The 26791-nt window shown below is 37.5% G+C and overlaps 1 protein-coding gene across 1 annotated transcript in view; it reads left to right on the top strand.

The window, feature by feature from the left end:
• The window catches only part of LOC127443362 (trifunctional purine biosynthetic protein adenosine-3-like), a 32331-nt gene extending 22991 nt beyond the window's left edge, over positions 1-9340 (top strand). The window contains exons 14-22 of the mRNA XM_051701886.1: positions 490-688; positions 814-1065; positions 1308-1460; positions 3404-3607; positions 3776-3928; positions 4022-4152; positions 4410-4551; positions 6759-6874; positions 8782-9340. Coding sequence (XP_051557846.1) covers positions 490-688; positions 814-1065; positions 1308-1460; positions 3404-3607; positions 3776-3928; positions 4022-4152; positions 4410-4551; positions 6759-6874; positions 8782-8979 — 1548 coding nt within the window. The 3' untranslated portion in view covers positions 8980-9340. The remainder of the gene's footprint in view (positions 1-489; positions 689-813; positions 1066-1307; positions 1461-3403; positions 3608-3775; positions 3929-4021; positions 4153-4409; positions 4552-6758; positions 6875-8781) is intronic.
• Positions 9341-26791: the final 17451 nt, after the last annotated feature.

The following is a 26791-nucleotide window of genomic DNA, read 5'->3' on the forward strand; positions in this document are numbered from 1 at the left end:
GCCTAGTAAACCAAACTGAGAGACCATTTTGAAGGCCCAGGAAACCTTTGCAGGTGTTTTGAGTTGATTAGCTGATTGGCATGTCACCATATTCTAATTTTTTGAGATAGTGAATTGGTGGGTTTTTGTTAAATGTGAGCCAAAATCATCACAATTAAAAGAACCAAAGACTTAAACTACTTCAGTCTGTGTGCATTGAATTTATTTAATACACGAGTTTCACAATTTGAGTTGAATTACTGAAATAAATGAACTTTTCCACGACATTCTAATTTATTGAGATGCACCTGTATGTCTGTGCCCTTCACAGTGAGGAAAGATTAAGACTTTTTTTTTTTTTTTTTTTTTTACATTCTATACATCGATTTTGAAAACTATAGGTCGAATAATCGCTATCGGCCTAGTTATCAGTATCGGCAAAATCCACTATCGACCTCTTGTAGGAACATCATGAATAAATAATTTCTTGTGTGTCATTGATGGCTTCAGATTGCTCAGGCGTGTAACATCCACAGCTCGTTGGGTCAGGATCTGGTGGCCATGTGTGTGAATGATGTTCTAGCTCAGGGTGCAGAACCGCTCTTCTTCCTCGACTACTTCTCCTGTGGACATCTGGACGTTGGAGTTGCGTCTGCTGTCATTGGTGGGGTCGCGGAAGCTTGTAAAATGGCTGGATGTGCTTTATTAGGTGAGTTATACTTAATAGTTTTATCTTGGCATGTATGGATCCTATTCCTATAATGGGTTGTAGTTAAATATTTTTATGTAAATTTGAGTGACACAAGTAAACGTGTTTTGTGTGCATTTATTGAGGTGGTGAAACAGCAGAGATGCCGGGTGTGTATGGTCCCGGTGAGTATGATCTGGCAGGGTTCTGTGTAGGGGCTGTCGAGCGAGGAGCCATTCTGCCCCGACTGAAGGACATCATGGAGGGAGATCTGCTCATTGGTGTCGCCTCTTCTGGAGTTCACAGTAACGGTTTCAGTTTGGTGCGCAAAGTCCTGGAGAGAACCGGACTGCAGTACAACTCACCTGCTCCGTTCGGACAACCAGGACAGAATATCGGTGCGTCAATGTGAGGGGAATAAGTTAGAAATCTTGTTGCTCACAGCTACTTGTATAAACGCCACCATGAAATGACAGATATTTTCCCAGTGTTGACGTATTCTTATTCTAGAGAGCATTTGACTAGACAAAACATTTGTATGCTCCCCTGCAAACAAGATGTGATCAATATTTTAAGCAAAATAATCCTAAATGTTTCAATCGATGACATTCCCACCTTACGCTTGTGTTGTTGTTTGTAGGTGAGGTTCTCCTCACTCCAACAAAGATCTACAGTCGTTTGCTTCAACCAATCCTGCGCAGTGGAGTGGTGAAGGCCTACGCTCACATCACAGGCGGTGGACTTGTGGAGAATATTCCTCGAGTTCTCCCAGCAGAACTGGCTGTGGATCTGGGTGAGCAGCAGAAGCTGTACATCTTCATCTCGACTATAAATCTTTGACTAGTCACGGTCTTGAAGTTCTTGCCTTTAATGACTGATACAGTACATACTTTTCCTTACTTAATCGACCAGTCTGATGCAGTTATTGGACAATGCCTAATAATCTAAAAATGGCCAAATACCAGCTGATTAATCGACCTGGACAATAAAAAATGACCAAATACTGGCAGAAAATATCGCCCGATTAATCGACTATCACTAATTTCTAAAAATGTGTATCTCATAATCACAAACAACTGAAAAAATCATAAATGTATTGGTCAAAAAGTGTTGGATTGTAATGCAGTGTAGACGGCTTAGTTGAAAAATACAAATAGAAAATGGCCAAATACCGGCAGAAAATATTGCCCGATTAATCGGCTATTATTAATTTCTAAAAATGTGTATACCATAATCACAGACAACTGAAAAAGTCATGGAAATTGATTGGTCAAAAGGTGCTGTGTTCCTCATAATAGAGTAATGTGGTAGATGTTAAAAAAAATTATAAATGGCCAACTATCGGCCGATTAATCAGCCTGGACAATATATCAGTCTATTGCTAATTTTTAAAAATCTCTCTTCCATAATCACAAACAACTTAACAGCCATGGAAATTCATTGATCAAAAAGTGTTGGATTATAATACAGTGTAGACGGCTTAGTTGAAAAATAAAAATAATAGAAAATGGCCAAATACCAGCAGAAAATATTGGCCGATTAATCGACTATCATTTCTAAAAATTTGTATCTCATCACAAACAACTGAAACAAATCATAAATGTATTGGTCAAAAAGTGTTGGATTGTAATGCAGTGTAGACGGCTTAGTTGAAACGTAAAAATAGAAAATGGCCAAATATCGGCTGATTAATCGGCTATTACTAATTTCTAAAAATGTGTATACTATAATCACAATCAACTGAATAGGTCATGGAAATTGATTGGTCAAAAGATGTTGTGTTCCTTATAACAGTGTAGTGTACACAGTTAAGTTGTTAAAAATGATAAAAAAAAATGGCCAAATATCAGCCGATTAATCGACCTGGACAATATATCAGTCTATTGCTAATTTTTTTAAAATCCTTTTTCCATAATCACAAACAACTTAACAGTCATGGAAATTTATTGTTCAAAAAGTGTTGGATTATAATACAGTGTAGACGGCTTAGTTGAAAAATAAAAATAGAAAAAGGCCAAATACCGGCAGAAAATATCGGCGGATTAATCGGCTATTATTAATTTCTAAAAATGTGTATCCCATAATCGCAAACAACTGAAAAAATCATAAATGTATTGGTCAAAAAGTGTTGGATTGTAATGCAGTGTAGACGGCTTAGTTGAAACGTAAAAATAGAAAATGGCCAAATACCGGCCGATTAATCGGCTATTACTAATTTCTAAAAACAAGTATATTATAATCACAAACAACTGAATAGGTCATGGAAATTGGTTGGTCAAAAGATGTTGTGTTCCTTATAATAGTGTAATGTACACAGTTAAGTTGAAAAAAAAAAAAATGGTCAACTATCGGCCGATTAATCGGTTTGGACAATATATTGGTTTATCACTAATTTTTTAAAATCCCTTTTCCATAATCACAAACAACTTAACAGTCATGGAAATGTATTGGTTAAAAAGTGTTGGATTGTAATGCAGTGTAGACGGCTTAGTTGAAACGTAAAAATAGAAAATGGCCAATTACCGGCAGAAAATATCAGTTGATTAATCGGCTTCTAAAAATGTTTCTCAAATCATGAAAATCCATTCGTCAAAAGGTGTATTCCTCATTATAATGCAGTGTAGACATCTTGGTTGACTAGATTGTGTGCGATCTTGATTTGCCGTGTCACTTCGCACTACTTGCTTGTACAGTAGACACGTCTTTATTGATAAGCATTGAGGATTTGTGTTTCAGACGCGTCCCGTTGGCGTATTCCTCCCGTGTTCTCGTGGCTTCAGCGTGAGGGGTGTCTGTCAGAGGAGGAGATGAAACGCACATTTAACTGCGGTCTGGGGGCTGTACTGGTGGTCAGTAAACGGGATGCTCAGAGGGTTTTGAGGCTTCTGCAGGCGCATGAGGAAGCCTGGATCATCGGATCAATCGCTCACAAACAACCTGGTGAGATACAGACATGCTTTGAATTCAGTGATGCTTAATATAAGAGTGAATCTGACAAAAACATGACAAGCTCATATTTCACCTTACAGTAATATTTGGGGGAAATGTGCTTTATTGATTGGTGTGCATACGTTTTTGTGTTCAATGCATGTTTATATGTGTGTACAGGAGCAGAGGCTGTAGTCATTAGAAACCTGGAGGCGAGTTTAAAGGACAGTCCCGGCCGTTCACCTGACACCAGCACCCTGCAGAACGGAGCAGCTCACGGGGAGAATGCCACACGCAAGAGGACAAAAGTAGCTGTGCTCATCTCTGGAACTGGTGTGTGTTTATAAACCGAATTCTAGAGTCTTATGTGAGACCGTATTGAAATAATTACATCATTTTCATTGTTGATTGTTTTGTGTTTGACAGGAACTAATCTTCAAGCTTTGATGGATCAGGCAAAGAAACCCTCGAGCTCTGCTGAGATTGTGGTGGTCATATCAAACAGACCGGGCGTGGTGGGACTGAAGAGAGCTTCCATGGCGGGCATTCAGACACGGGTTTGTCTGAAAAATGCAGTCAAACACTTTTCACTTTACAAAAATTGCAAAGCATATTGTAATGTCCTTAGAAGGCATGACACAACCAGCATAAAGCAATACATTCAGAAGTTGTTTCGTGACCAAATTTTGTCACTGTATGTATAGAATTTCAGAGAGTGCAGAAAACATACTGGTTTGGACGCGAATGCAATGAGAAGACCGTTAATTGTGTTTTAAAATCAAGTGAGTGAATTGAGTGGTTGTGTGTGTGTCAGCTTGTGGATCATAAGCTTTACGGCAGCAGAGCAGAGTTTGACGGCACTATAGATAAAGTTCTGGAGGAGTTTGGGGTGGAACTCGTGTGTTTGGCTGGATTCATGAGAATCCTCACTGGACCCTTCGTCAGGAAATGGAACGGTGAGTATAAACGCTTTCAGCAGATTCCCACCAAGTGATACCGAGGCTGTGAATTGATTACTAATTAAAACAATATTCCCAAGAAAAAGTGTTTGGTTTTAAATATTTCAATTAGAGAAAGGAATAAATATAGGAATATTTATCATTAAATTAAACTTAATGTTCCTGGGGACATGGCAGAAATATCGCATGCTCAAAATAGGGACATTTATTTTTATTTGCCCCTATACGCCCTTAATTGTGATATGATAGATGAAAACTTTGTCAAGCACCCCTTGTAGGGTATGAAGCAGCTATATAGTATAAATTCTCCCCCCTGCGACCCCTCGTCCACATGCGTGGATGTTGTATTTTGGCTTCCCTATACGCAACGCATAATTTTAATTTAAACAGACTGAATACTGTTCACAAGACTCTAGACTGTCATTTAAGGGTTAAACATGTCACACGAGTTACATGACGCAACAACGTTATGGGCGCAAAGCCAACAAAAGTGCCTTTGGTACGTTTTTTTATTTTTTTATTGAAACCTGTTTGGGTGTGAAGAGTAGCATCTCTAGTTTCATTTGATATGCGGCTTTAAACAATTCATAATTTTTTTTTGCATGTCAGCACGCTGATAAACATGATGTCCACATACGTGGATTTTAGGACACTATTCCCTCAAACGTTGAAAAAAACAAAACATGTTAGTTATTTTTAATAACTTTCAAAATGAACACATCTGTAGGTCATTTAACTTCATTTTAATAAACATTTTGTTATATTTTATTTTATCACTGTACAATACGGTTCTATTCATAAACATTAATAAATGTGTTCCTATATTTACTGTGTATTATCACATGGGTTCATCCAAAAGCTGAAAAATGTGTTTTTCAGAGTCTTTATATGGAGTTAGGATGAAAATAAGGTGCATTTCAAACTGTTCTGAGACCAGTGCAGACAGACAGCACACTGGAGGTTAAGTCATTCACTAAATAGGGAGCAAGGGAGCATCCTATAGCTCTCTATGCAGTTAAGTGCATTCACTCCTAAAATCTGATCAAAAGTTCAGTTTCAGGCTGCAGATGATGTTTGGATCACTCAACATGTTTGACAGACATGTGACAATGATAATCAGTACATAGATTCAGAATTTATAATGTATCATTTTATTTTAACATGGTTGACAGTGATTGGATGATGCTGGACATTACTTTGAATCTGAATTAATTATGATAATTTCTGATGTAATGTCTGTAACGTCTCAAACAGGAATAATCAACACTCCTGGAAACATCATAAACTATTTGATGAAACAAAATCAGACTTCCTATAGCTTGGTGTTACTTACAATTTCACTGTTTAGTCCCGCTGTCCACATATGAGGACATAACATTTTAGGAAAACTATTTACTCTAGAAATGTTTTTTTTTTTATTAGGTGCTACTAGTTACAAATCAAAAAGGGGAATGGAAAATGCACACAGCAGTCATGTGGGGGTCTCAGGAGGTGTTTTTACTCTATTAATATCCAAACAGTCTATAGAATGCAGAATGTAACGGTTATAATAATATCAAATTCAGTAAATGTGTTATTTTTATTGTGTTAAACCTAGATAATTAATTTCTTAGGCTAACAGCCCTAAAAGTACATATTGTAAAAAAATATATATATATTTTTCTCTCCCAAATTTTCCGTGCACCCCCTTATGGCCCACTCGGGAGTCCCTGGACCCACTTTTAAATCCCCTGTATTAAGACACATACGATGTGTATTGCGTTATAGGAATGGTCCATGTAATATAGTATGTACTTTTATTGTTGTTTTTGTTGATGTGTCAAACAGGGAAGATTTTGAATATTCATCCCTTACTGGGGCTTTTCTTCAGAAAACTCATTTTGTTTTCAATTACAGAACATTTGGAATATTTCTTGATAAATTGCCAGTTTGTCATGTTAGAAGAAGCACATGGCAAAAATAGCAACAGCCACTAAAATTTAGGGTGCATTTTAGATCATTTCAACACTTGTTCACTTAATTGTGATTAAAGAAAACTAAGATCATTTACATCTTAATATTAACTAAACATACAATATATAATGTATTCAGTCTAAATAAAGGCACATGAACATGTGCTGCACAGTAGTAAAGACTCGTGTAATGTAGTATGTGGTCTCATGGTTTATTGTTGTTTTTGTTGACATTTTTCTTTTGGTAAACAGGAAAGATGTTGAATATTCACCCGTCACTGCTGCCGTCATTTAAAGGTGTAAACGCTCAGAAACAGGCGCTGCAGGCGGGAGTTCGAGTTACTGGCTGCACTGTACACTTTGTGGCGGTAAGATAAACAACATTATTTAGCGGCATTAAATCTGTCTAAAACGTAAATAAGTGATGCCACAATAATGGACAAACTCTATTTCTAAATCTATTTATTTATGTTGGCAAATAAAACCTTGTTGTAAAGTTACACACACACAACAAAGAAAGTTATTTTAGGAGGACTTTGGTCAAATATACCATACATCCAAAAGTAAAGAAGCAGACCTCACAAAAAACATGTCCAGGTTGTGTTTTACTTCCACATTTTTCAGACGTTTTCACATTACAGTAATGAAAATAAAATCTCAGTGGAGCTAAAAAAAAAAAAAAAAAAAAAAAAAAGGCTTCATTTTAAACAATAAATATCCTTTCTTTTTTATTTTGGGGTGACAAAAACATGTTCTTGAAGTTTCTTAAGATGTTCCCAAAAAGAACAGATAGTTTTAATCCTCCTATGGTATTGAAAAATAGCACCTCACTTTGGTATTCGTGGTCATTTTTGACAGGAAGGTTCAGATGTGTTACACCTTTTATTTTTTTTTTATTTTTTTTATGATAATGATACCATTTCTACCCTGAACTAAGAAAATATAAAATATTTTTATATACAAATAAGTACATTTTTGAAAAAAATAAATAAATAAAATAATTCAGAACCTACACTTCTATAAATTGAAACATGAAGAAAATATGAGAATGTGACACAAATTGGAGGCAGATTGCTGCCATCTGGAGAACAAAATATAAATAACATGACTTGAAAACCAGTAAAAACCAGTAACGGCCAGTAGATGACTGTAGACACATACTGTGTAGTCTGATGACTTGTTGTATCCTAATTTTATATTTTATCACAAGATATGCATTTGGATATATATTTAGACATTATCAAACTATTATTTGTCAAAGTTTAGTATTTTAAAATGTATTTGAAGTGTCAGTTTGTGCAGTTTATGTCATTATGCTGCAATCAAACCTGACCATGGTGTTACAAAGAGAAGACACAGAATAAACATTTTTCTACCAATAATTTCAGACATAAAAATGTATTAATTCAAAGTAAATGCATAATAATGTCAAGAAAATGAACATCAAGAAACAGAAATAAACTGCAAAATTCTGAAAATTCAATTAGAGTATAAAACAGAAGAATCAGAGTAAACATTTTGCAATTTCAAGCTTTTTTGTATAGTAACAATTTATTTTGCAAACGTGTGTGTGTGTCTGTCAGATTGCTGTCATTAGCTGGAAAACAAGAGACGGCTTGTAATGCCAACAATGACCAAAAGATGGCTGAAGAGTTCCACTTATTGATGCCATGGTTTTGTGTGTGTGTGTGTGTGTGTGTGTGTGTGTGTGTGTGTGTGTGTGTGTGTGTGTGTGTGTTCTGCATTGTGAGTGTGTTATAGTCTCGCCAGTTCATTTTTGTGTGTCTATAAGTGTGTTTGTGTGTGAGTGGGTGTGCATGTTTTGCACTGAGGATGTTTTAGAGTCTCACCCTGTAATTTCTGTCTGTGTTTTTCTGCATTGTTGCTGATTTATTGATTGTTTTTGAAAGATAATTAAAAAAACTATTTTTTTTTTGGTCTTTCCCATTCATTTTCAATGGTCGGTCAATTTTGACCGTGAATACCAAAGCTTTTTTTTTTTTTCAACCACTTAAACTTATCGAATCAAGCCCAGTTTTTTGTTGTATGTTCAGATGGCAAATGAAGTAAGTCACCAAGTCTTCTACTGCTCAGATAAAGGAAACCATTTTTATTAAATGAGGAAAATGTATTTACCACAGGAGGGTTAATGGACATATCTGTGTACACTAAACATGTACATTTAACACAGACTTTCATATAAAGCATTCAAAGTTTAGTAGTTTGAGTGTAAATACTGTTGTCTGGTTTTCTAAAGTGTTATCTGAATCAACAGGAGGAAGTGGATGCCGGAGCCATCATTGTACAGGAGGCAGTTCCTGTCCTGGTGAATGACACAGAAGATAGCCTATCAGAGCGCATTCGAGAGGCGGAGCACCGCGCCTTCCCTGCCGCGTTAGAACTCGTCGCCAGCGGATCCGTAAAGATGAGAGATGACGGTCGGATCATGTGGAATCAGTCCGTTCGGGGATAGATGATGTTTTGACGTTACGATAATGACACTACTGAACGCACACGCAAACGGCTTTAAAGTCCTTCATTTCAGCTGTTTATGTGATCATAAAATCACATCAAATTGACTCACTCAAACATTCCATAAACATCAATTTCCAAAATGCTTTTGCTTTTTAAAAGCTCTTCATAACATTCCTTTAAAAATAGTTGTTTTTACTGTTACTTGGACTCTTTATTTTCTGGTATAAATGCTGAACAGTATTATAAAAACAGATTGACAAGTATATAGAATCTCTGCTCGATCTGTGATGGATTTGCATGTAACAGAAGATTACAATATAAACATTTGCTTTTGGCATTAAACTTGCACTGGTCTGTGATTAGCATGAGTATTTGTCTTATTTTCCATTGTTCTGGAAATTTCACAGGTTGTATTCTTGCGCTGGAACTGAACAGATGGTGATTTTATAACCATATTAATGCTCATGGAAACATTTATCCTGCTTGCAGATTTAACCTTGTGCGGCCCCCATGTCCACATGCGTTTGCTATAAGCAACGCATGATTAAAATTAATTTAAACCGACTGAATACTGTTTACAAGTCTCTAGACTGTCATTTAAGGGTTAAATTTCTGGCGGACCGAGTCATGTGACATAGCATTTCCTTGAAGCGCTCCTACAGGTGCAGAGCCAACAAAAGTGCCTCTGGTAAGAAATCTCTTAAGTTTTTAAATTGAAACTGGTTTGGTTGAGTCTCTAGTTTCGTTTGATATGACACTTTAAAAAATTCATACATTTTTCGTGCATCAGCGCACTGATAAACATGATGTCCACATATGTGGATTTTGGGACATTATTCCCTCAAAAGTTGAATTTTATTTTATTTTAATCAACTTTCAACATTAACCCATCTGTGGGTCATTTAGCTTGATTTGAATATAAATGATCACTGTACAATACGGTTCTATTGATTAGTAAATGCATTCCTATATTTACTGTACATTATCACACTGAGAATAAATGTATTTATCCAAAAGCTGAAAAATGTGTCTTTTCAGAGGCTTTATATGGAGTTAGGATGAAAATAAGGTGCATTTCAAACTGTTCTGAGACCAGTGCAGACAGACAGCACACTGGAGGTTAAGTCATTCACTAAATAGGGAGCAAGGGAGCATCCTATATCTCTCTATGCAGTTAAGTGCATTCACTCCTAAAATCTGATCAAAAGTTCAGTTTCAGGCTGCAGATGATGTTTGAACCAGAATTTTATTTTGTTTTTTTTGCATGTTTATAGGTGCTACTATTTACAAATCAAAAATGCACACAGCAGTCATGCTCGGTTATCAGGAGTTTAAAATGACTTTGATCCACATCACAGAGCATCAAAAATGTAACAATTTTAAACTGACTGAACATGCTGAAAATACAGTAAGTCATTTAAAAAAATGCAAATGGCAAGCCAATATGTTCTGTGTGAGTGTCCGCTAAGAAGCCTGTAAACTAGTAATCCTCCCCAAAACCTCTCTTATTTTTTTTCACCTTACAATAATTGTATCAGGAGTTACTAACTTGTGCGCTTCAGTATGAATTCTGTTCAATCACGATGCCTGACTTTAAGGAAAACAAAAGCTGTTGTTTTCTTCAATTACAGATGGTTCAAGAGATTTTAAAAGAACCATTTCTATAATACTTCATGTTATGTGACTTTAAGGAAAGCAGTTTTTACTGATCTGGGAACATGTGCAATTGCTCAGATGAGAAAGAACGCTGATCGCATGGTGAATGTCATGTGATTTACAGTGTTTGTGTGCTGATGAGTGTCTGATATTCAGGTATGGTTGTGTTTACTGAACGTCCAGCCTGACGGGACAAACACACATCTCCTTTAAGGCCAGATTCTCCTAAGAGAAACAAGACAAAAACACACAATTTCACAAACTGTAACAAAGATATTCAAACACTTAAAGCTGAAGTGTGCCATTACTGAGCCACTAACAGCACCAAGTGGAATTGCAGAAATGTCCAAGCAGCTTTATGCTAATATATATATATATATATAAGGCTAGTCCCACCCATAAACTCACACACTGGTTGAGTCGGAAGTTGACTCTTGAACATTATACTGAGATACGAGAAAGTATTTTAATATCAAGGAAAGACTGCACACTTCATGGGAAAGAATCTGTCCATCACCTCACTTTCCACCAGCCCACGACACCTCAATGCCCCGACTGCCCACCTGCATTGAGACACACATTAAGAACAGGGTTCCTGGGGGCTGGGTAGCTCAGCGAGTAAAGATGCTGACTACCACCCCCGGAGTTGCAGTTTGAATCCAGGGCGTGCTGAGTGGCTCCAGCCAGGTCTCCTAAGCAACCAAATTGGCCCAGTTGCTAGGGAGGGTAGAGTCACATGGGGTAACCTCCTCATGGTCACGATTAGTGGTTCTCGCTCTCGGTGGGGCGCGTGGTGAGTTGTGTGTGGATGCCGCAGAGAATAGTGTGAAGCCTCCACACGCACTATGTCTCCGTGGTAACGCGCTCAACAAGCCACGTGATAAGATGCACGGAATGACGGTCTCAGATGCGGAGACAACTGAGATTTGTCCTCCGCCACCCAGATTGAGGCGAGTCACTACGCCACCACGAGGACTTAGAGCGCATTGGGAATTGGGCATTCCAAATTGGGGAGAAAAAAGAAACCGAACCATGACAAACCAAAACATGAGAATTTTTGAATCATTACACCCCAAAAATATAGGCATAATACTCATAACACTTCTGACCCAACAACAGAAGCCAGGAAAGCCGACACCACACCAGATCCGCACCAATGGCCTGAAAACATCAAACACTAATCCTTTAAATCAGGCAGGCAATATGACTAGTGTAGAACATTTACATCACATCTCACCTGCTGTGTTTCAATCTGTCGGCATCTTTCTCCATTGCATCTATGAGCAGAAATGAGTCTTCAGCAGGCTCATACACATCGGAGAAACTGCCGCGGCCCAAGTGAGAGTACTGAGGCATCAGGGCTATTGGAGCAGGGCGTCACACGAGCACTGATGCCAAAAAAACAAAAAAAAACATGCATTATGAAATTGTATTTGATTATGGAAGACACAGGTGAACAATACTACCATCTAGAGGTCGACCAATAGTGGATTTTGCCGATATGATAGTTCCAAAAAGCAACTATCGGCACTGATTAATTGGTAAAACCTACCTCTGCAAAATCTGAGAACGATAAATAAACTATCGATTTTGGGGGCCTGGGTAACTCGGCGAGTATTGACTCTGACTACCACCCCTGGAGTCATGAGGTCGAATCCAGGGCATGCTGAGTGACTCAAGCCAGGTCTCCTAAGCAACCAAATTGGCCCAGTTGCTAGGCAGGGTAGAGTCATGTGGGGTAACCTCCTCGTGATCGTGATTAGTGGTTCTCGCTCTCAATGTGGCATGTGGTAAGTTGTGCGTGGATTGCGGAGAGTAGCATGAGCCTCCACATGCTGTGAGTCTCCGCGGTGTCATGCACGACGAGTCATGTGATAAGATGCGCGGATTGATGGTCTCGGAAGCGGAGGCAACTGAGACTTGTCCTCCGCCACCCGGATTGAGTTGAGTAACCGCGCCACCAAGAGGACCTACTAAGAAGTAGGAATTGGGCATTCCAAATTGGGAGAAAAGGCGATAAAATTAACTAGCGATTTTTCACATCGGTGTTCACATGCTTCTTATGCAGATCGTTTTACGTTGGTCAATAATTGGCCGATAAATATCAGCAGCCAATACATCGGTCCATCTCTTAATGTTTAAAAAAAAATTTATGAAACAAAACTGGACACGAAGATCACATTTCTGTGAACTTGAAACATGTTTTTAACTAAACGCATTCTTATATGAATCATAAGAAAGTCAGATTAATGTCAGTAAACTGATTTGTACGCATTTCAATTTCATAAAAAATAATCAAATATCAAAACAAGCAAGTACCCCCCAATATTTATAACATGATCAATGGAAATATGTAAATTCTTCACACTGTAACCCCCCAATGTTCAAGCCAAATCTATGCCCTTGATCTCTTGTATGAGGGCCAGCAATATGTTTTTCTGTCATTGATCAGCTTTACAGGAATTTTACAGAGGTATGCATGAAAATACCATCTTGGTACAACTACAGTAATTTGTGAAAGGGCTATTAATGTTTTCTGTAGAGTTAATCACTTTGGGTGGTCGAACCAGAGCCAAATCTGCTTTTAAGTGTCTTTTCACACGCAAAAGAGCTTGATTGTGTGTTTTATTTTCTGTGCTTTTGGCACGTCAGAGCTCTTGCTAGTGTGAAAGTAATAAAGCCCGGAGTATTTTATAGCTGTTCTGACAACAAGGAGATTAATAGAAGAGAAATTTACAATGTCTTAATGAACTATAAAGCTCACACCACAATATAAGCATGCTTCTAAACATCTTTAGACATGTTTCTAGAATAATGAGGGGTGAGTTTGTGTGGTTTTATACATTCATAACCACATTTCAAGTGATAAAAGTCCCGCAGATGAAGTTTTAGGCAATCACAAAAAGTACTATTGTAATTCTGCTGTACCATGTAAATACCACAGTACATTGATATAGTAATCAGTCACTATCATGCTTCCGATTTTTATGATAATGAAAAAGTTTCTCGCCCTTTCGGAACAGTACCGCGTGGACGCTGTGTATTTCACTTCTGGTTGGTGTTCAAGGTGCATCGTGGGAATTGTAGTTTTTTTTTCTCTCCATAATAATAGCCTAGGACGCATCGGATTTGCTCATTCATATTTACATTCTCTCTAAGTAAATTTAGGACTCATATAAACAAAGATGTCACATTTTAGCAGCTATAGATGTGAAAATCTGGATCTAAATATGTGAATGTGTTTATGTGCATGTAGGCTAAACAGTTAGCAAACACTGTTGTAAACTCAGAGGTGGCTACATTTACTCCGTTACATTTACTTGAGTATCTTTTTGGGAAAAAATATACTTTTAGAGTAGGTTTAAAAGTGGGTACATTTTACTCTCACTCAAGTAAATTTCGAATTAATTTTTTTTTACGTTTACTTCGTTACAATGGGCAATGTTCCTGTCGTTACATTACAGGGTTTAATTTTAATTAATGCGTAATTATTGAATGGGACTTTTACGACAGCGGAAGTTCACACAGCTGCGTGCGCTGTCACAGACTGTCACTCAAGCCGAGTCCATCACTGCTGCAGCATCGAGCTCTTCAAACAAAGTGAAACACTTTCTTCGCTCTGCACAGAGAAAAAAGAATAGTTTCATCATGCAGTGCCTTCATTAAACACCAATTCATGTGGATATTTCAAGATAACAACTGCAGCTCCAACTTAAGGCAGCACGTTGAGTTAAGTTGTGGCTCTATTGATAACGCTGGCTTTTCTGTGACATGGTGATGGTCATTTTCTGGGTGATTCTTTAAATATGGGCTCTTAAGACATCAGTTTTTAAGTGTATGTTTTTAAATCAGTGTGCTTTGTCCCGCATCCCACATGTCATGAGCAGTATTTATGCATTTACCCCATGCCTTTGCGGGGGTACTGAAAACTATTGCAGCTACTTCGGGCTGATTAACTGAATAAATCCATGTAAACTTCCAAGTTCAGCGTAAATGCCTTTTGCTCTGCCATTCACGTGATTGACAACTGCAGTGCGAACAGACAGCATTTCTGTGCCTGCAAAGTGAGGACCGTGTGAGAGATGTGCGATCCTGAGTGTGGTTGTGTCTGAAATCGTTCACTGATTCCTATATAGTGAATGGCAGTGAGTACACTATATCTCAGCAGTGAGTGAACGAAATGAGTGAGTGAATTCGGACGCTGGCGTATACACCAAGTGTCGGAGCAGAAACAACGTCACATATGAACTTTTAAAATACTTGGGCCTTACTTGTTATTCTTATTAAATAATATATTAATACAATAAATCTTCATTCTGTTTGTCATTTTTAATATATACTGTGTGTTAATATAAAGAGTAAACACATTTGATCAAATAAAGAGTACATTTTAAAATGTATCTGTATGTTTTGCCTCTCTGTATGTTATTTTAATCAAGTAATGATTTGTCAAAAAGTAATTTACTACATTCAGCATGAAATAAAACATTGCAGGAGTGAAGAAAGCAGTAAACTCCCAGCTCGTACATCTTCCCCGCGGTGGATTATGGGCAATTAACCGTTGTTGAGTGTACATCAAAGGTACACTCAAAATTAGAGTGCATTGTGAGTAAGAATGATTGAACAAAAGTAGGGAACGAGGTGGACCCCCGAAATAGTGCACTATATAGTGGACAGAGGGCGGTTTCGGACACAGCGGGTGTTCCGCGACCGGGGTTGGTGCCCTGCACAGGCTGTGTACTCTGCATTTAAGGAGTGTTGGTACTGCTGTACAGAAATAATGATCTAAATTCTTTCGACACTTAAGAATCCACACAGGACTTTAAAAGCTATGAAATAGCAAAACTAGGCATTAATAAAGCATGGTCTTGCTTTGGTTTATATTTCAGCATTATATATATATAATGTCCTTGTGGGACATTGTTCATGTTTTCACCGTAATAAATACTAGAAGTGTTTCCAAACCTCTCTTCGATCTGACAAGAGCCCTAAAAGGGTTAGTTCACCCAAAAATGAAAATTCTGTCATCATTTACCCACCCTTATGCCTCCCCAGATGTGTTTGACTTTCTTTCATCTTCTGAACACAAATGAAGATTTTTAGAAGAATTTCTCAGCTATTTTGATCCATATAATGCAAATGAATGGGTGGCAACATTTTAAAGCTTGAAAAAAATCACATAAGTCAGCATAAAAGTAATCCATACGACTCCAGTGGTTAAATCAATAACTTCACTTTCACATTCTTCTTCTTGTGTTTTTGGTGATTCACATTCTTCTCTACATATCACACCCTGCTGGGCTGGGAGAAGAACTTCTAGCAAAAAAAGACTTAAATATTGATCTGCTTCTCACCCACACCTATCATATCACTTCTGAAGACATGGATTTAACTACTGGAGTCATATGGATTACTTTTATGATTCCTTTATGTGCTTTTTGGAGCTTCACAATTTTGGCACCCATTCACTTGCATTGTATGGACCAACAGAGCTGAAATATTCTTCAAAAAATCTTCATTTGTGTTCTGCAGAATAAAGTCATACACATCTGGGATGGCATGAGGGTGCGAAAATTATGAGAGAATTTTAATGTTTGGGTGAACTATCTCTTTAAAGTGATAGCTCAGCCATAATTTAATATTCCATCATCATTTCCCTACCCTCATGTTGTTCCAAACCCGTGTGACCCTTTGTATTCTGTGGAACACAAAAGATGTTAGACAGAATGTTAGGGACTGAGAGTCTCAGTCACCATTCACTTTCAAAATATAGAGAAAAAAACACATTCACTGAAAGTAAATGGGGACTCAGGCAAACATTCTCCTTATTGTGTTGCATGGAAGAAAGAAAGTCATATGGGTTTGGAACAACATCAATTTCCATTAAAAAAGAATAATAATTCTGTAATGCATGTTAAATGTGTATTATGTAATGGAATGTAGGGCGTTAACGTCCATTATGTAATTTGTGAAAGTAACAAGTTACTACTTGAGTACTCTTTTAATTGGATACTTTCTTACTCTTACTTAAGTAATTATTTATGTTAGCTTTTTTACTTCTACTTGAGTATTTTTTTTTTTTTTTTAAATAATTGTATAATGAGTACAGTTTTTGGCTACTCTACCCACCTCTGTGTAAACTAAAGCACTGTGTAATATTTTTGGAATATTTTATATTTACATTAGAGTTCACTCTATATATATCTTTTTATAGATCATTATTACTGCAGCAAATTTTTAGGACATATACTGTGTGTGTGTGTGTGTGTGTGTGTGTGTGTGTGTATATATATATACATACACACACAGCTTGATGTGGGTTGGAAACCCTTAGACGGTAGCACTGAGAATGTAAAATACATAGCAAAGGATGCATATGCATCCTTAGTCCTGACAAACAAACTAAAGAAGTAATTTCCTTTATTGTGTCCAGATGGCACTGGTTCGAGTGTCCAAGTACAATTTTACTTATTAATAGAATTAAAGATACAAGAGAGACTCATAAAAGAAAAGCAATAAAAACATGTAATTTCATCGTGCAGCGAGCGATAAGGTGAACGGCTTGCTTTTAATTTAGACATTCCTGGGTTCTCACGACGGCCAGGCCTTTACAGGGTCCAGGACAGAGGCAGAGGGGGCGGGGCTTGGAGCTGTCACACTTTAGAGGCGGAATTTGTCTAAATGGGTCAGGGGCTGGTGTTCCCTGTGGTAACAGAATGGGATATAGGATACTGACACACTGCAGTATATATATAAAAAAAAAAACAAGTCCAAAATAAAATAAGTAAATAAATGAATGAATACAACAATATTAAAGGTGCTGTAAGTGATTTTTGCCGTTCTAGAATTCCCACAAACTGAGTGCTGGATTAGCCACGCCCCCTCTTTCCAAAACCCCTGCAAAGATAACAAATGAGCTTTATTGAGACCAACACGAGCATAAATGGTTGTTAAAAACAACAGCATAATAAAGCGCCCTCAGCTGACAACTGTTATGAATTGCATGGCATAAAAATGGCATTAAACCTCAATACTATGAGAACGCAAAAAATGATTGACAGGCAGAAAGCGTCAGTGACCGCGGACACATTTTTGTTTGCACAGTCTAGAGCTGTCAGACTGGTGAGATATCTCATGACAGTTAATTCATTAATATCTTTCAGGGAGTAGTAAAACATTTTAATAACTTACAGCACCTTTAATACAAACAGCAATAAGATGTAATTTACAGTGTGCAATAAATTACTGAGAAGATGCATCAGATTGTGCAAAATTCATTTCCTTGCCTTTATTGTGCATAATGCAAAGTTCAAAAAGATTAATAAATGAATCAATATTATTTATTTAATTGATTATTATTTACCAAGGTATAGAGTTTAATTATAAATGACTTTTTTGAGGAGTGCTCAATTATCAAATAATAGATTGAACTGTTAATAACAGAAAAAAAGTGTCCTAAAAGCCTCAATAGAGGGCAGCATTGTTCTATGTCTCTCATTTTTCCTCAAAGTTGAGGTTTTGAAAGGGCTGCGAGAGAGATGCCAAAATCAGTGGGTATTTTTGAGACTTTATATAGACTTTATCCACAATATCGGAAAGTTTCCGAGTCCTGCATCATAATTCAGATTGGCCACATTTTAAAAAGTAAAATGAAAGTTTTGTTTTTTTATTTTCTATACGGAGAAACTTTAAACTCCTTATCTATACTTCTTTACTTTTTATTGTCTTTATACATTATCTTGTTCATAAAAGCAGGGCTACCAAATGTACCCATGGGTGCAATACACAGGTATAGATACAGGTGCAGTTTCATATAAATCCAGCTGTAAGAAAAATAGACTGCACACCGTGTGCTATAAATCAAGGCCACACAAAACACCTACAGATGGCTCTTATTTCATTTGACCCCTACAGTTCGCTGAAGTTAAATAAATACAGCTCAAAAAGGCCTGTTTATGGAAAGCTGTAGAAATTGTATAGAAATTGACACTTCTCTGACATTATACCTGAAAGCAGTCTGTTCTGATCGGATCACAGACAACAGGAAAAAAATAAAATGTAAATAACCATAAATCAGAGATGAGAAGTAAAACTAAAAGTAGTGATGCTATTTACTGAACTAACTGTAGGCCTACAGATATTTTAACAATAGCGTCACTAGGGGCCTGGGTAGCTCAGTGGTAAAATATGCTGGCTACCACCCCCGGAGTTCGCTAGTTCGAATCCCAGGGCATGCTGAGTGACTCCAGCCAGGTCTCCTAAGCAACAAAATTGGCCCAGTTGCTAGGGAGGGTAGAGTCACATAGGGTAACCTCCTCGTGGTCGCTATAATGTGGTTCATTCTCGGTGGGGCGCATGGTGAGTTGAGCGTGGTTGCCGCGGTGGATGGCGTGGCAATGCGCTCAACAAGCCACGTGATAAGATGCGCGGGTTGATGGTCTCAGACGTGGAAGCAACTGGGATTCGTCCTCCACCCAGACGGAGGCAAATCACTATGCCACCACGAGGACTTAAAAAGCACATTGGTATTTGGGCATTCCAAATTGGGAGAAAAAAATCCAAAAAATAAATAACAATAGCATCGTCACAAAATGCTTCATTTGTAACATTGATTTGTGAACGCCCATTGAACAAAGGGGCCTCAGTTTGTTCCTGGGAGGCAACAGATGCCCTAACACTGCCCCCACCCTAATTCTAACCAAATGGAGCATGTAAGGCTGAGTACCCTTCAAGGAAGGGCCAGAGGCAGTGGCGGATTTAGGCATGTGCAACATGGGGCGGCATCTTGCCAGGGGCAGCACAGACCCCCCTTCAGCACCATATATATGTATGTGAGAGAGAGAGAGGACAGCTCAGGAGAGTGGGTTTTTTTCTCCCCTTTTTCTCCCCAATTTGGAATGCCCAATCCCCAATGTACTCTAAGTCCTCGTGGTGGAGTAGTGACTCGCCTCAATCCAGGTGGCGGAGGACGAATCTCAGTTGCCTCCGCATCTGAGACCGTCAATCCACGCATCTTATCACGTGGCTTGTTGAGCATGTTACTGCAGAGACCTAGTGTATGTGGAGGCTTCACGCTATTCTCCGCGGCATCCACGCACAACTCACCACACGCCCCACTGAGAGCGAGAACCACATTATAGCGATCACGAGGAGGTTATTCCATGTGACTCTACCCTCCCTAGCAACCGGGCCAATTTGGTTGCTTAGGAGACCTAGCTGGAGTCACTCAGCACGCCCTGGATTCGAACTCGTGACTCCAGGTGTGGTAGTCAGCATCTTTACTTGCTGAGCTACCCAGGCCCAGGAGAGCGCTTTTGATTATTAGCGTTGGGAACTCATTTGACTGAGTCAGTTTGTTCAGATGCTTCATGCAAATGAACTAGGTCACAGAAATGATTCACATTTTCCAATGAGTAGTGCAGTGCTGTAGCGTCACAAAACACTTCATTTGTCACATCATATTGCAAACGCGACATTTAACCTGGGGCAGTAAATGAACACGCTCACCTGAGCCGTCCTCTCTCTCATAAGTAGCGCTGGGAAATCCGAATGTTAATTCATTTAAGTGAATCGGTTCTTTCGGACAATTCGTGCAAATGATCCAGGCACACTAAATAATATGTAATTCACTTATATACTTAGTGAGTCGGTTCGTTCGAACTTGTTCACAGAAATGATTCACCCGAGCCCCTGCGCAGCCTTAAAGGGACCTTGCCTTATTTTTTTGAAGAGAAATATTTGGAGAATTGCTTGTGTTTATCACTATATATTCGACTCGGTTATACAAAATAGGGTGTTTTGTAGTTATATTATTTTATATTTAGTATACATTTATGTTCAGTTGTCACCCTAATTGTTTAATGTCACTCTAATTAAATATATAGTCTATTAACTATTAATTAACTATTAGTTAATTTAGTAAAAAATAACAAATTATATTATTATTAGAACTTACAATTAAATCAAACTTTAATGTCCATTTATTTATTTATTTGATAAGTATAATTGATCTCCTTTTAGCTTTCTGTCTTTCAGAAAGGTTTACAGGAAGATCTTATGAGGAACTGTAAAATGTGTGTCGTTCTGCGCCGAGACAAACACTCAGTCCAGTTCCCTCTTTGTGGTTTTATGAGCTTTTATCAGGCTGAACTTATAATGTGGATTAACTGACTGAGGGATCAAACAAGACTAATGTTCTGGAATAGAAAGTCTGTATTTATCTGGGATGTTCTGCTCTTTTCTGGAGACGTTTGGCTCTCATTGTGGTCAGCGTGGAGATCTTTATGAGAGCGACTGGCACAGATACATCAGCAACTCGTAAACATGACGTTTCAAAGGACTTTAACAGCACGGACACGTCTTTAAGGGATTTGTATTTGTGAAGAACATACTGAATGTTTAGCCATTTGTGTCCTAGTCAAGGGGGATTATATGGTTAATGTTATACATCTGTCTGGGATTTGTTTAAATTCCTTTGCTCCAAAATCGAGCTAATTTTGAACACTATACATGCAAAAAACAATAGTACATTTTTAAAAAAAATTTATCAATATTTTGTCAATATCTATTTTTTTCTCTCTCAACTTTCTACCATCTGCCGACATTTTTCAACTATTTTCACAACAGTGTCGCTTTTCCAGCAATGAGCTGTTTTCTAACTAGTAGTGCTGTAGCATCACAAATACGCTTCATTTGTCACATTATATTGCGCATGCCGCAATAAACCTGAGACAGTAAACAAAGATTCAAGATTCAAATAGCTTAATTGGCATGGTAAAAAATAAACTTTATATTGCCAAAGCATAGTAACATTAAATATACATACATTTACATACTGTTAAAGAAAAAAAATTGAAATACAAGTAATATTAAAAATGTTTATAGAAATGTTTATATATGTAAACGAACATGCTCACCTGAGCCGTCCTCCCCAGCATACGTTCTGTTCGGTTATTTTTTTTTTTGGGAATCATTTCCTAACATTCTAAGAACGTTCTCTTTAAGTTTTATTTTCATAACCATAAACTAACGTTCCCAGAATGTTGCAGGGAGGTTTTTGTGAGACAACCTAAAAAGAACGTATACAGAATGTTCTTTAATGGTTAGTTTTAGGTTCTATTTTTATAACCATAAACCAACATTCCCAGAATGTTGCAGGGAGGTTTTTGTGAGACAACCTAAAAAGAACATATACAGAACGTTCTCTAATGGTTATTTTTAGGTTCTATTTTTATAACCATAAACTAACGTTCCTAGAATGTTGCAGGGAGGTTTTTGTGAGACAACCTAAAAAGAACATATACAGAATGTTCTCTAATGGTTATTTTTAGGTTCTATTTCTTATAACCATAAACCAACATTCCCAGAATGTTGCAGGAAGGTTTTTGTGAGACAATCTAAAAAGAACGTAGACAGAATGTTCTCTAATGGTTATTTTTAGGTTTTACTTTTATAACTATAAACTAACGTTCCCAGAATGTTCTCTAATAGTTCTTTTTAGGTTCTATTTTTTATAAGCATAAACCAATGTTCCCAGAAAGTTGCAAGAAGTTTTTTATGAGACAGTCTAAAAAGAACGTATACAGAACGTTCGCTAATGGTTAGTTTTAGGTTCTATTTTTTTATAACCATAAACTAACATTCCCAGAATGTTGCAGGGAAATTTTTGTGAGACAACCTAAAAAGAACATATACAGAACGTTCTCTAATGGTTATTTTTAGGTTCTATTTTTTTATTATCATAAACTAACATTCCCAGAATATTGCAGGGAAATTTTTGTGAAACAACCTAAAATTAACGTATACAGAACGTTCTCTAATGGTTAGTTTTAGGATCTATTTTTTGTAACCATAAACCAACTTTCCCAGAACACTGCATGGAGGTTTTTGTGAAACAACCTAAAAAGAATGTATACAGAATATTATCTAAGTGTTAGTTTTAGGTTCTATTTTTATAACCATAAACTAACGTTCCCAGAATGTTGCAGGGAGGTTTTTGTGAGACAACCTAAAAAGAATGTATACAGAATATTATCTAAGGGTTAGTTTTAGGTTCTATTTTTATAACCATAAACTAACGTTCCCAGAATGTTGCAGGGAAATTTTTGTGAGACAACCTAAAATGAATGTATACAGAACGTTCTCTAATGGTTATTTTTAGGTTCTATTTTTATAACCATAAACTAATGTTCCCAGAATGTTGCAGGGAGATTTTTGTCAGACAACCTAAAAAGAACGTATACAGAACGTTCTCATGGTTATTTTTAGGTTCTATTTTTTATTACCATAAATATCTCATATGAAGAGCTGGGATGTCTGAATCATTTAAGTGAATCGGTTCTTTTGGACAGTTCATGGAAATGAACTGGTTAAAGTAAATGATAAAGTTATATTTAGCATTGAGAGGTCGTCCGATTCATTTCATAAAGGGACTTTGCCTTCTTTTTTTAAAGCGATATATTTTGTTTGTTGCTGCTGTTTATCACTATATATTGACTCAGTTATATAAAATTAGGTGTTGTTTAGTTTTGTCATTTTAAGAATAAATTTATGCAATTTGTCACCCTATTTGTGTAATGTCACCATAATTTAATATATAGGCTAACTATCAGGTGATATCGTTTAATTTAATAAATAATAATAATAATAATAAATTATATCATCAGAACTTACCCTCAAATCATAACTGAATGTCCATTTATGTATTTATTTGGTAAATAGTAATGTAATGGGAAAATGTTCAGACTTTTGTCTTGATGTATGGAACTAGTTTGCAGAAATGACAATAATACCACAGTTACCCTCAGGGTACGACAGATATGAAGACAAGTATAAAAGTGCACTCCCGAAAACCTCCTTTATCACTGTTCTGCGTTCATAAATGTCAGTGCTTCAGAATTATGAGCAACAAGCGAAAAATCTTCCAATGAAATTCCAAAAATGTTACACACAATCTTAAAAGAATTCCAAAGAATACCATTAATGTCATTTTTAAACTGTCAGCACACAGATGTCCTGAAAATATGACACCCAGAGAAGAATTCTCACTGGCCACGAAACTCGGTCTAGTCACTGATTAAATTATCTTGGAGGCCCGTTGAGGAAACCATTAGATAGATAAATGACGTACACTAAGAATTTACTGGAATTTTCACAGGTGAGCTATCTCTGGTAACAGAGAATGCGATTTGCTCAGGGGAGTGTTTGTGTATAAACGATAGCTCAACAGGGCAATGGAGCCGTGATTTATACCGCCATGAGAGCGTGTGCTGGATTAAGTGAGATGCAGGAGTAATATATACTGTGAATTTATCACAATGAGGCTCTGGGAGTGTCTGGATTTATCACACCTGGGTAAACATTATCTTCTGCGCTCAAGACAAAGTAAAATAATGGAATAATAAATGCAACACAAAGGTAAAACTTAAAGGCAAAAATACAGAAACAGAATGATTTTCACAACTTTTAGTTACATTAATGCTTCTTGAACTTGCATTCTTCCACCAATAGAGATGAAACACCGTTCTAAAATACTCCATTTCCATTCAGCAGCACGAAACATACAGCAAGACAAGAGTAGTCTGATTCCTGAACAAATGACTCTTATGAGCCAGTTCCTTTGAATCTATAGCTTGAAACATACTGCGCGACCTGTATAGTCAGATTCCTGAACAAATGACTCTTATGAGTCAGTTCTTTTGAATCTACAGCACGAAGCATACAAAGCGGCCAGTATAGTCCGATTCCTGAACAAATGACTCTTATGAGCTGGTTCTTTTGAATCTACAGCATGAAGCATACAGTGCGGCTAGTATAGCCGATTCCTGAACAAATGGCTCTATGAGTCGGTTCTTTTGAATCTATAGTTTGAAACACACCGCACGACCAGCATAGTCTGATTCCTGAACAAATTACTCTTATGAGGCGGTTCTTTTGAATCTATAGCTTGAAACACACTGCACGACCAGCATAGTCTGATTCCTGAACAAATGACTCTTATGAGGTGGTTCTTTTGAATCTATAGCTTGAAACACACCGCACAACCAGTATAGTCTGATTCCTGAACAAATGACTCTTAAGAGCCAGTTCCTTTGAATCTATAGCTTGAAACATACTGCGCGACCTGTATAGTCAGATTCCTGAACAAATGACTCTTATGAGTCAGTTCTTTTGAATCTACAGCATGAAGCATACAGTGCGGCTAGTATAGCCGATTCCTGAACAAATGGCTCTATGAGTCGGTTCTTTTGAATCTATAGTTTGAAACACACCGCACGACCAGCATAGTCTGATTCCTGAACAAATTACTCTTATGAGGCGGTTCTTTTGAATCTATAGCTTGAAACACACTGCACGACCAGCATAGTCTGATTCCTGAACAAATGACTCTTATGAGGTGGTTCTTTTGAATCTATAGCTTGAAACACACCGCACAACCAGTATAGTCTGATTCCTGAACAAATGACTCTTAAGAGCCGGTTCCTTTGAATCTATAGCTTGAAACATACTGCGCGACCTGTATAGTCAGATTCCTGAACAAATGACTCTTATGAGTCAGTTCTTTTGAATCTACAGCACGAAGCATACAAAGCGGCCAGTATAGTCCGATTCCTGAACAAATGACTCTTATGAGCTGGTTCTTTTGAATCTACAGCATGAAGCATACAGTGCGGCTAGTATAGCCGATTCCTGAACAAATGGCTCTATGAGTCGGTTCTTTTGAATCTATAGTTTGAAACACACCGCATGACCAGTATAGTCTGATTCCTGAACAAATGACTCTTGTGAGTCAGTTCTTTTGAATCAATAGCTTGAAACACACCGTGCAACTGGTATAGTCTGATTCCTGAACAAATGACTCTATGAGTCGGTTCTTTTGAATCTATAGTTTGAAACACACCGCATTACCAGTATAGTCTGATTCCTGAACAAATGACTCTTATGAGTCGGTTCTTTTGAATCTATAGTTTGAAACACACCGCATGACCAGTATAGTCTGTTTCCTGAACAAATGACTCTTATGAGGCAGTTCTTTTGAATCTATAGCTTGAAACACACCGCACGACCAGTATAGTCTGATTCCTGAACAAATGACTCTTATGAGTCAGTTCTTTTGAATCTATAGCTTGAAATATACAGTGTGACCAGTGTAGACTGATTCCTGAACAAATGACTCTTATGAACCGGTTCTTTTGAATCTATATCTTGAAACACACAGCAAGACCAGTGTAGTTCGTTTCCGAATGGACTCATGGAGGTATCATACTTGTTTGTAGTACAAACTGTGCGGGATGAGTTTCACATCAAAGTTGAATACTTGGTGTTAAGAGGTTTGTTCAAATCACCTTCTATATAAGTGATATTAATAGTGATGCATGACTTCACAAAAACAACCAAGAGTTGCTCAATTAATACGAGAGTGAAAAGTGGGAGGTCCGGCACATCAGATCGGATTAAAGGTGTGTACATTAATCCCTCAGTAGTGCACACTTCTCTAGGTCAGGCACTCATGTGAGGTTGTGCGTTCTCAGTGCACAGCTGTTGTGTGTTAAAGTCACGCTTGCGTTAAACTACCACTGAGACTGCGTCTGGAGAAACTTGTGCTGAGGGCTCATGAGGGGTAAAACTCGACTTTACTGCCTCTATAAAGAGGCCGTTTGGCCTACATTCAACACAGGGCCAATAAATGGCAGAACGGCATGTTTTCGTTGTTAATGATGGCACGTGAGGGCAGAGGGTTATATCAGCAGACTCTAGTAAACACTAGAGTGTTCAGAATGAGAGAGAGAAAATAACAGACCCAAAATTATGCTGCACAAAATGAGGTGGTTGTGTTTTTCATCTCACATTTGTTAGGTTTAGGTTTAAGGTTTAGGGTAGGGAAACCCCATCTGTTTGGGAGACCATTTAACTCACCACATAGAGGATATTTTACCACAACCACCACGCTACATGTAATGAACTAAGTAATAGCACTTTGCAAATATGTCAGCACAGTCATGCAATTTTCATGAGATCAGAATGGAAACTGTATGATGAAGATGGCACAGAAATATTAATCGGTTATCGACATATGTCCATAAACAAAGGAAAGTCAACTAGTTAATTTTAAATGATCCTGTGGTGAGACAAATTCATTTTTAAATGTAAATTTT

The sequence above is a fragment of the Myxocyprinus asiaticus genome, chromosome 7, assembly GCF_019703515.2.
Source record: "Myxocyprinus asiaticus isolate MX2 ecotype Aquarium Trade chromosome 7, UBuf_Myxa_2, whole genome shotgun sequence".
Lineage (NCBI taxonomy): Eukaryota > Metazoa > Chordata > Actinopteri > Cypriniformes > Catostomidae > Myxocyprinus > Myxocyprinus asiaticus.